Raw genomic sequence first — 11,716 nt, forward strand, 5'->3', positions numbered from 1 at the left:
CAAAAGTCATAAATTATTGAAAAATCACCAAAAATGTTTATTTAAAAAAAACAAAAAAAAATTAAATAAAACTGGAATTATCAAGCATGTTTGATATTCAGTTCATATTTGTAAATTATGACTTCTTTTCTTCTTGCCTCTACTGCGCGGAGAACATGGTAAATGTTTATAATGATTGACAAAAAAAATTAATAATTGATTTTTTTTTCTCTTTTTATTAAATAAAATCGTTAATTTTAAAATACTTATTATAACACAGTATCATCATTTTCAGGAGTGATGATTGAGAGTTTTAAAGATATAGTGGTGTATCTGGGACTGTCATAAATTTTCCCAACCACAGGTAATTTAAGAAAAGAAAAAATGGGGGAAATAGTAACAGGGACTGAAAGAATAATTTGGTGAATTGGGGATGAATATGAATGTATCAAGATAGAAACCCTGCATTACAAATTTCTATTAATATCCAATATTGGGATCTGGGCATTTCGACTACCACAAACATCTCCATGTTATAACAAGCTTTGAACAAAACAATATTGATGCTACAGAGACTATCATAAACTTGGTATAACCTGCACAGTTAGCCCGAGGAGTACCACAAGAATCAAGGAGGAAAAAAAAGAAGAATACAACTCAGATAGTAATTTGCAATATCAGCATCACACATATACACATCAAAGAACCAAACTACCCATGCCAGGGGACGCATCCGCATGCACATAATATCTCTGGCTTTTTGTTACTACCATGTTTCTGAACTTCCCCCTAAAAAACACACACACCTGCACACATGCCATATGTCTGGGAACCCCTAAAACCAAGCCCATCCAAATCCCAAATGAAAGGCAGCCATCACAAGTCTAATATTTTACCCAGTTGAAACCTTGAAGCTCTATTCAGATCTCAAAAGGTAGTAGGAAAAAGAGAGGATGAAAGGAATTTCAAATTCTCTTATTTGGTTTGTCATGGAAATAAGAAGGAAAACAAATATAATGAAAACACTCTAAGAACTTGTACATTTTTAAGCGTTTCATTCTCTATAAGGAAAGCAAATTGGGGAAAGTGAAAGAAATCAAATTTGACTGACTGGAAAAAGTTGACCAATCTTTCAGTATATAACACATGTACAAGCACACCATGCTTAACCCTATCTCTCCTATAGGGTGTGTGTGTGTGTGTGTTGTGGGGTAGCTATAGGGAAAAGAAGATTATATTTTGTGTTGTGAGTGGGTGGGTGTGTCTGTGTGTTGTGGGGTAGGGGAAGAGCACTCACAAATAAAATTTGCAGTATAGAGAAACAAAGACTATGATTTAGGAGGTTTCATATGAAAGCAACTGGCAACCAACACAGCACAACACACCAGTCTAAAATGTAATATCAAGTGGGCATTGTTTTTCAAATCCAAATACTGTTGTAAAAGAAAGAGCTACAACATGTTATCATACCTGCTTAAGCCATAGAATGTGGATTATTGTTACATGTTTACCCAAAGATTAGTAGGGTAATAATGTCTATAAGCAAATAATGACTGTGATCAGCTCCTATGCTTTCATCCTGCCACTCATTCCCCGCTTATTATGCCACACACCACTCCTATCACCATTAATAGGATTCTTATTGGCTGCAACTGAACATTGATCAGTTCGACTACCCTTACTAGTCAGCTCTATTTGAAGCCTACGCCGCCTCATCCTGTTTTCTAGACGTATTCCTCTTAAAGCGCGGGCCCTCTGCTCTGCTTCTAAAGCTTGTGAGAAGTTCCAAATTCTAACCACACCTTCCTCACCTCCACAGACAATACGATCTGCACCAATGTCCACTGAGAATAAATTGCAGCCAAACCCATGTAACATCCTTTGAGGCGGCTCCACACTTTTGTGGTCCCTGTGCCTAACCTTGGAAACATTCTTCCCTAAGGAAGGCTTCCAAGTTTGCAAAAGCTTTCTCACATCAATCAGTGACATCCTCCCATCAGCTGAAGCTGAAACAAGCCAGGGAAACTCAAATGCCAGGGAATGAACAGGACCAGAATGAGGAATCCACGTTGAAACCTCCGATACATTCCTTTCCATGCAATCACTCACGACCTCAAACATATGTATTGCCCCATCTTCTCCCCCAGTGAATAGGAAATCCCCTGTGTGGCTCCGTGCCAAAGCATAAGCATTACCCACATGAGCATTAGAGATTATCGTCAGCAGAGTCCCACTATCACTGTCCCAAACATACACATCTGAGCCAGAAGTGCTAGCAACTGTAGTATCACGAGGAACAAGGCCCCAAACCCAGTCTGTGTGCCTCAAGACCTTTACAACCTTAAACGAAGAACGGTCCCATATGCGCACAGTCATGTCCCATGAGCCACTATAAATTCTCTTAATATCCAAAGCAAGACAAGTCACAGGACCTTCATGTTCCCAAATTCGGAGCTCAGTACTCAGGTTTTGAGAACCCACAAGGTCAAACAAGCAAGAGAGCCCCTCTACAGCTCTCCAACAATGAATAAACCCATCACTACCCCCCGCAAGCAACAGTTTCTTATCCGCAGCCACTGCTCTTATTGTGCAACCGAGAGGCCGTGAACACGCAATTGACAACCCTTCTTCCATATCCCACATTCGAACAATGGAATCATACCCAGAAGTGAAAATGAGCTTTGCAGAGGCCAAAAGGAAAACAGCTCGAACCGCCTCAGTGTGACCATACAGAACATCAATGCTAAATCGTCCCCTAAAGGTTTTGCTCCTAAACTCCCTCTCCATAAACAATTCCCTCCATGATTTCTCATCTGAAAACCCCGAAACAACCGGAGCTCCCCACCTCTCACAATAGAAATCTTTCCAAACGGAGTGCTCGGACGCTAGCCTATTGAGAACAGTTGAGACACACGAAACCACACCAAGCTCTTTCGGGTCAAGGCAATTAAGAATTTCCGATATCAACGCGGACGGAAGATCAGTTATCAACCTACGATAATGTCCTGAAGTGTCGTTAACTTTGGGGTTTGAAGGTGAAGGCTTTTGGATTCCGATTTCAATTTCCGATTGAGATTTTCCCGAGTCATGTATTAAAGTATTGTGATCAGAATCGGGACTAAACTGACTCAATCCAGCCCGTTCTTCAATTGAATTCTTCAACAAACAAACCACTCCACTTTCTCGGTGTGCAGTTTCGGTTTCCAATTGAGATTTGGCATCAAAAATTGAAGTGATATGATTAAAATTGGAATTAAACTCACTCAATCCAGCCTGTTGTTCACCAGAATCTATTGAATTTTTCACCAAACAAACCTCTATACTCTCTTGGCATTCAAATGCCATAAAAAAAAATTCTGTTCCCTAACGTAAATAAATGAAACCCTAAAAAAAATTTTGCGAACCTCAACTTCGGTCAAAAACCCTAGAAGATCTGACTATCGTATTGAGGAATTGAAGGCAAAAGAAAAAGAGCAAAGAATTGAATCAATGAAAATGAAAAAGCTAAGAAATCGGAGGTACCTCTGAGACGGTGGGTTGGAGCTTTGAGAAGATTAGGGATTTTGATTTCTAAAGAAGAGCAGAAAGAAGTCGCTTTAGGGAGAGACATCTACCGTTCCACGGTCATATCATCGAACGGTACAGAATACGGTGATGCTTGTTGGATTAATCACAACCTTTCATTGCCACAGTATTTTGATTGATCAATCGCAACCGTTCGTTAGAACAGAAGAGGTCAACTTAGTTCCTGTGGTTTCAACAAGTTAAAGGCTAAGATATTTTAAAAATAAAAAAATAAAAATAAGGGTGTACCTAAAATTTTTAAATATAAAATATCCATACCGAACATTTCTTTCAAGTAGATATATATTTTTTAATTTTCTCTATTTTTTAATTTTAAGCAAAATAATTTGAGATCAAGTAAAATTTGATATATTGGGGAATAGTAATGCTAAAAAATAATTTAAATATAAAAATATCTCATTAATACTAAAAATTTAGGCTATATTTGGTTCTCAAAAAATTTTAGAAAAAATATAAAATAAAGAAAATAAAGAAAAAAAGTGAAAGGAAAGAAAGAATTAAAAAAAAAAATCAAAATCAATAAATTATTTTTATATGATTATTTAAACTTATTTTACTTATTTTCTTGGATTAAATAAAGTTAAATAATTTTAAAAAACATAATTTTTTAACTTTTTTTTTTTCATAATAAAACCAAACATAAAAAAATCATTTTCCTTAATTTTTTTTTTCTTTCCTTAAAACTTTCTAGAACCAGACATAACCTTATGAACCAAAACAAATTTTACCCTCTTAGTCATTAAATGATTTTCTCATACTACGAAAGATATAAAAAAAAAGTTAAATATAATAAAATTTAATTAAAAACTTATACATTTTCAAATTATTTCATCTTCATATTGAAAAATTAAAATAAGTGAAATAAGTTAAAAGTAACATGGAAAAATAATTTATTAATCATAATCTATTGTGTGTGTGTGTGTGTGTGTGTTTTTTTTTTTTCTATGTATTTAAGAGGTGAAAAGAATACTGAGTGAAAAAGTCATTTTCAACCAAGGTAGAGGAATGGGTAAAAAATGAATACATGAGAGACTTGAGACTTATGGAACATAAAGAGAAGGAAAAATAAGGGAAATGTAAGCATGAAATATGATAAATCAATGGTAAATAGAGATGCAAAGGGCAAGCAACCATGAGAAAGAAAGTTTAAAGTAAATGAAATTAAGCTCAAAATGGAATTTAGAACTCAAATCTTACAACAACACATACCTTGAATTTGAATTAAACTCTAGAGTACTTCTCGAGATCTTTTTAGGGAAAGTTACTTATAATTTTGAAGCTTGGCAAGTTAGAAATCCAATGTTTTAAATGGTTTGTGAATTGGACTTGAAACGAGGAAGATATGAATAATTGAAGCAAATGGAGTTAGGAAGAAGTAGCAATTTAGCATGACCATGCAAATTTTAGCATGAACTTGTGAAATGCACCAAAGAGCTAAATTCTAGAAGAGCTGAGAAACCTATGGGAATCAATTTCTCATGACCATGCAATTTTTCACATGACCATGCCAAAAGCACTAAAATCATGTTTAAGTGTTGCCAACCCATTTCCAAGAAGAAAATGTCGCGATATTTTAGCGATATATCGCCCGAAATATCGTGTATCGAATGATATCGACACGATATTTCATGGAGAAATATCGGTCAGGCGATATTTCATGGAGAAATATCGGTCATGCGATATTTCGGAATAAATCACGATAAATAGTCGATTTATCGCGATAAATCGTCGATTTTTCCCGATATATCGCATAGTCAACGCGGGTCAACGAAGTCAAACGCGCTACAGTACGCCTCCCATTTGCTGCCGAGGGGATTTGGGTTCAGCCACTTACCATCTGGGCTAACTAGCCCCTTGATACATAATGTGCAAAAAGTATATATATACTTAAACTCAGTATGAAAATATTAAAAGAATATTTTAAAGAGCAAATTAATTATAATTATTTTATAATTAAATGCAAGATCTTTTAATTAATTACCAAAAATATAAAAATTATATAATTTTCTTCATAATGTTTTTAATATCATTAATAATTAATTAAATATTAAAAAAAATTATATATATATATATATATATATATATATCATAATTTATTTTATATTGTTTAATACAATTGAATTAAATGGATCATATTTTAATATTAATATATATTTTAAAATTAGACATATTATAATCAAATATCATAATATTAGGTGTAATTTAATAATAAATGTACATTTATAAAATTCATATTTTTATCGAGGCATACGATATTATTATCAAATATGATAAATCATGATATAGATATATCAAAATTTTCAATAAAATAACTTTAAAATGTCTATTATACTTCTAATTATATTATTATGAGGTTTTCCTTACATTTTCATGAGTTTTTAACAATTTTAAGCTTACCGATATTTTTTTCCAAAATATCCGTCGATATATCTCCGATATATCCGTAAAATCAAAGTACCGATATATCCGTGATTACCGATATTTTCATCCTTGCCTATTTCCTCTTCGCATGATCATGTGAAATATGTTATCTTCATGCAAAATTAAAAATTACAAGTATCACATTTCTCTTTTAGGGTTAGACCATATATATTTGCTTTATTTTAGGGTTTATAAAAGAAAGAATGTAAGGAGATAAATTGATTTTTTTTCTTATTGAATTCTGTAATAAATTTTAAGTTTTTTTTTTTCTTTTCCATTCTTTTCTATTTTGTCTTCTTGGAAACCAAGTATGGATTTTAAGGAGAAATTCTCCGCCACGTTTTGCTAATCTTATGAGTTTCAAAGATGCTAACATGTATGTGAAGAATTCAAAGGAAGAACAAGAAACAATAATGCATTGATTTGACATTTGAATAGGTAGAAATAAATCTTTCATGTTAATTTACCCTAAATAAGGTACAAAAGATGTTTACCAAGGTACTAGTGATTCTTAGAACTAACTTGTTAATTTAGTTTAATCCTACTATTAGTGAATCTAAGGGTTGAATCTATAAGATGGATAAGGTTTTTTCAATGAATAGAATTAAAAATCAAAATTAACTATCATATTTAATTGGTTTTAAAAATATGTGTTTGAAAAATAAAAATCTAAGTTTTTGATGCAATATTGGTCTTAGGATTCAATTTGCTATTGGATTAACCTTGATCCTAAACCTTACATTTTACAACGCTCTCTCTCTTTCTAAGGATTTAACACTAGATTTAAAACTCTTTTAGATATTTCCCTTTGTTTTATTTGTTTCATTAAATATTTTGGGAAATCTTTATCCATATTTTATTATTATTTATTTAAATTGGTGTTTCAATAGTTTTACCAAATGATTAATCATTTTAATCTAAAAACAATTGAGTACATTAGTGATATTCCCAAAGGATGATAACTTGAAATGCTACAAAGTCATAGTAACTCTATCTTTGGTTTTTCTTGATCAAGGTTATCACGTATTTAGGTTTTAGTATTTCAGTTACAACTAAAATTTGAGGTCACGCAACCACATTCCTTAGAAAGGAAGTATTGAACAAAAAGGTCATTTAGAGACGCATGACCATGGATTAGGGTAGAAGGTCCATATATGTGCTTTAGGGAAGGAGGTGGAGAGGTAGAAACTCTTCAATGAGCATAATGACAAGACATCTTTATATAACTAGAAAAACTAAAAAATTGAAGAAATGTTAAAACTAACTTGAAAAATTGAATAGTAAAAAAGGACTAAGAAATCCATAAAAACAATCATATGAAGTTAATTCTAAGAATAATTTATGTAAAAGCTGTAAGAAGTGAAGTATTAATGAAAAGAAGATCATTTGAAAATTGGGAGGGAGTGTGAAAGTGTGACAATTGAGCTAATACACAAAAATTTAAAGAGTTGGTGTGCAAACACTAAATATAGTGTTTAAAGCAATACGTTGAGCGCTTAAGTGCTACTAATGCTAGAAAGGACTTATAAGTACTCAAACGCCCTTTTTATCATTTCACTTCCTAAGTTGTTTGAGTGCCCTTTCAACTCCCGAACCACTCATGCATTCCTTTAAGCATCTAAAACTTCCTTTTTGACATAAATCCACTCCAAAATTATGGAAAAATCTAAGAAAATATATAGGAAAAGAATTGGTAATATTCACATGTAAATTGCTCAATTTTGTCAATGCATATTCAATAAATTATGATAATTATAAATATTTTGAAAAAACTAGAAATTGAATTTACATCATGTAAAAGCTTCACAAAAAAAAAATGACTAGCAAATTAATGAAACGTAAAAAACCATAACATTTCAAAATTGAACAGGATGTAACAACCACAACATCATATGAATATAACTAATATCAAATCAACCAACTTATGTCTAATTAATGTGATCTATATTACTAACCTAAGTCATCCATTAAATCATGTCAAGTTCTTAATCAAATTGTTATTCATTCAATTAGAATCTAGTTAGGTTTGATTCCCGTTTAATATGACAATTTATTGATCATTCATGCACAACATATAAAACTCCTCATAAATTCTTGATTTTAATTAATTTTGTATCTTATTTCAACATGAATCACAATCTAGATTCCTTTAATACTAAAAATTATCTTTTACAGACTAGATAACATTTTCTACACAAAGATATTTTTCATTTTTTTGCAACTGAGGAATTTTACTTTTAGTTTAAGGATATGAAATTATGATATAACCACATAGCCTTTTTCACTTTGGAAACTATAATCTATGAATTACATCAAACATGATATCACAAAAAAAAATAAAAATAAAAAAATAGAATAGACCAAATTTTTATGTTTTTCCTAAGTTGAAATTTTGCATTAATAATCAAACTTAAGAAGATTTTTTACAATTAGTAACAATATCCAATCTTATGGGTTTGATATAACTAATTCCCTTTTTACTTCATTCCTAGACTATGAATAATAATTAAAACTATCATAAGACTAATAAACAAAAGACAACATTTTAATTAGTAACATAATCTTGAAATTACTCAAAGATTTAGGAAAACAATAATAAACCAAACATCTAATAAAAAATAATCAAGCAATGAATATGGAGGTAGCCCTTAGATCCTAGGAATAAGGATCGAACATTAAGATAAGACCCCATACTATGAAATAAATGTGCTATTGAAAAGTGGAAGGTCTTAAAGATTTCTTAGAAGATAAAATTCTACAAGAATTTAAAGTAATGACACTTGAATTGACCATATTAAAGTACAATAAGATCATCTTTCTTAACCCAAGTTTACATAACCTTAGGTCATGTGCCTACTTGATCCTTCCCATTTCTAAATCTAATGTGAGACCTTTTAGCTTTCTTAGTATTTAACATTTGGTTCTTAAAGAAATTGGAACCATTTATTAGTCTATTTACATGAAATTGAAATTTATTAAACAATTTGCTATGATACCTACTTTGGTAATGTCCAAACTTATTGCACACAATGTGAAAGAAAGTGGTACTCTAATGGTTTCTTCCATAGAAGGAACACCCTCCTTGGCCTTTACTAAGGTTATTTTACTACTAGTTTTTGTCTCTACCTTGCTAATGTAGCTAATGCTAGGCTTATCATTTGTTGATTTCCCTTTGCTAATTATTTGATTCAAAATTTTGGATTTAGATAATATGTTTAACTAATACCTATCATGTCTATTCTCATATTTTCAATTTCAAGTGCTAAGACTTTAATTTTAATGGTTATTGCATTGTATTCGATCTAAAGAAACTTCATCTTATTTAAAAAAAGTCTTTCTCCAATTTTAAGGTGATCAGTTCATTAAGAAGATTGACATTTTTAAGTTTTAAGACATTTTAAGTTTTTTTAATTTAATACCTTTTGACTCATTTTATCACTTTCAACTTTTTTATTTGGACTTTCTTTATAAAATGCATCATAGGAAACACATATATCATCAAGATCAAATTAACTCCCATAATTTGATTTAATTTAAGAAGAGGATCATAATATGAATCATCTAAAGATACAACAAAAGCAATCAAGTTATTTCCATTCATAGGAGTCTTTTGACTTATACTCATTGTACATAGTATCACTCTAAGTCACTTGCATTGTGTTCTTGCAATTATCTGGATCAAAACAATAAATAGACATGTGTCTTATTCTCCTATAATTAAGGCACTTTATTTTCTTGTTTTTAAATGAACTCTTTTCTATTTTTTTTCTTTTCCTCTTTTGCTTAGTTTCATATATTTTTTCCCTTTTAATGTCTAAATTTGCAAGTGATTTTTTGTAAACTTGTATGATTTTTTAAGCTTTTTAGCAAATAAAAGCTTTTAGTGTTGCATTCTTAAGCCTTTTAGATCTAGGTAGGGACATTTCATAAGTTTAAAAAAGATCCTACAAATTCCTCAACTTTTATGAAGTCAATGTCCTCACTTTCCTCTATAGTTACCTTAGGTTTAAATCTCTTAGAAAGAGATCTAAGAATTATTTTTTTGGCTACCTACCTACCTTAGATTCAAGAATATTCTACTCTAGATTGAAACTATAATTGAAAATATCACTCAACTCACCATAAAAACTTAAACTATAATTTAGAATATCACTCAACTTAGCATAAAAATCAAAAAAGGATTTTTCTTCTTGTATTATGATACTTTAAAATTTGTTAGTTGACATTTGAACTTTGGCCACTTGATAACAAAAGTACCCTTATGAGTAAAAAACACAATATCATTGATCTCTTAAGCATGTTTAAATATTGTTGTAATGCAAAATTTTATAGGATTAATACCATTAAAGATGTTATGGATAACACTATCATTCACCTCACTATTTTCATTATCGAGTTTATCCTATTCATTTTTGGGCTTGAGTTCTTCAATGCATGTCCTTAAACAAGTTTAACAATATTCCAAACTCATTTAGGTTGCATTTTCAAAAAACAAAAAAAATCATATGCCCTTCCCACCAAGGAGGAAAATGTCACGATATTTCGGCGATATATCGTCGAAATATCGTGTATTGAAGGGTATCGACGCAATATTTCACAGAGAAATATCGGTTCGACGATATTTTGGGATAAATATCGAGAAATCGGCAATATCTCGTGATATATCGGCGATTTTTCCCGATATATCGCATGGTCAACGCGGGTCAACGGAAGTCAATGTGCTACAGTGCCGCTACAGTGCGCCTTCACTTGCCATCTGGGCTAACTTGCCATTGTTATATAATATGCATTAAACTTATATATACTTAAACTCATTATATAAAAAACATATTAAAAGAATATTTTAAAGAGCAAATTAATTATAATTATTTTATAATTAAATGCAAAATTTTCTTTTAATTAATTACCAAAATATAAAAATTATATAATTTTCTTCATAATGTTTTTAATATCATTAATAATTAATTAAATATTAAAAAATTATATATATATATATATATATATATATCATAATTTATTTATATTGTTTAATACAATTGAATTAAATGGATCATATTTTAATATTAATATATATTTTAAAATTAGATATATTATAATCAAATATCATAATATTATATGTAATTTAATAAATAAATGTATACTTATAAAATTCATATTTTTATCGATGCATACGATATTATTATCAAATATGATAAATCATGTTATACATATAACAAAATTTTCAATAAAACAACTTTAAAATGTCTATTAAACTTCTAATTATATTATTATGAGGTTTTCCTTACATTTTTACGAGTTTTTAACAATTTTAAGCTTACGGGTATTTTTTTCCAAAATATCCACCGATATATCTCTGATATATCCGATATATCCGTAAAATCGAAGTACCGATATATTTGTGATTACCGATATTTTCATCATTGCTTCCCACTAAGGATGGTTGTTTGTATCAAAGTAGGGTAGGTAGTTCCACTTACTACGATTCTATGAACTAAGATTAAGAATAAAAAAACTTTTAAATTTTGGAATTTAATTTGCTTTGATAATTAATTGAAATTTGAATTTTGATTCTTAAAACTACCTAAGGAGGTGAATAGGTAGTCTACTAGAAACTTTATAAGTGTAAAAACTATGGTTTAATTTATTGCAAAGTCAATTCACTAATTATAAAAGAATAAGCACATGATTTTACCTGAACTAGATGTTATATTCTCTCAAGGGTTTTAGATTG

At 30.4% G+C, this 11,716-nt stretch overlaps 1 protein-coding gene across 1 annotated transcript; it reads right to left on the reverse strand.

Moving 5' to 3' along the window:
* Nucleotides 1-1,322: 1,322 nt before the first annotated feature.
* Nucleotides 1,323-3,561, reverse strand: LOC117916652 (F-box/WD-40 repeat-containing protein At5g21040). The gene has a single exon (XM_034832783.1). It carries the CDS (start codon nucleotides 3,322-3,324, stop codon nucleotides 1,546-1,548), a length of 1,779 nt encoding a protein of 592 aa, XP_034688674.1. The 5' UTR covers nucleotides 3,325-3,561; the 3' UTR covers nucleotides 1,323-1,545.
* Between the last annotated feature and the right edge of the window lie 8,155 nt (nucleotides 3,562-11,716).

This window comes from Vitis riparia, chromosome 6, assembly GCF_004353265.1.
Source record: "Vitis riparia cultivar Riparia Gloire de Montpellier isolate 1030 chromosome 6, EGFV_Vit.rip_1.0, whole genome shotgun sequence".
Classification (NCBI taxonomy): Eukaryota; Viridiplantae; Streptophyta; class Magnoliopsida; order Vitales; family Vitaceae; genus Vitis; species Vitis riparia.

Bases quoted from the DNA above. Each gene is read 5' to 3' on its own strand.
- LOC117916652 (XM_034832783.1), bottom strand. From the start codon at position 3,324: ATGGCATTTGAATGCCAAGAGAGTATAGAGGTTTGTTTGGTGAAAAAT.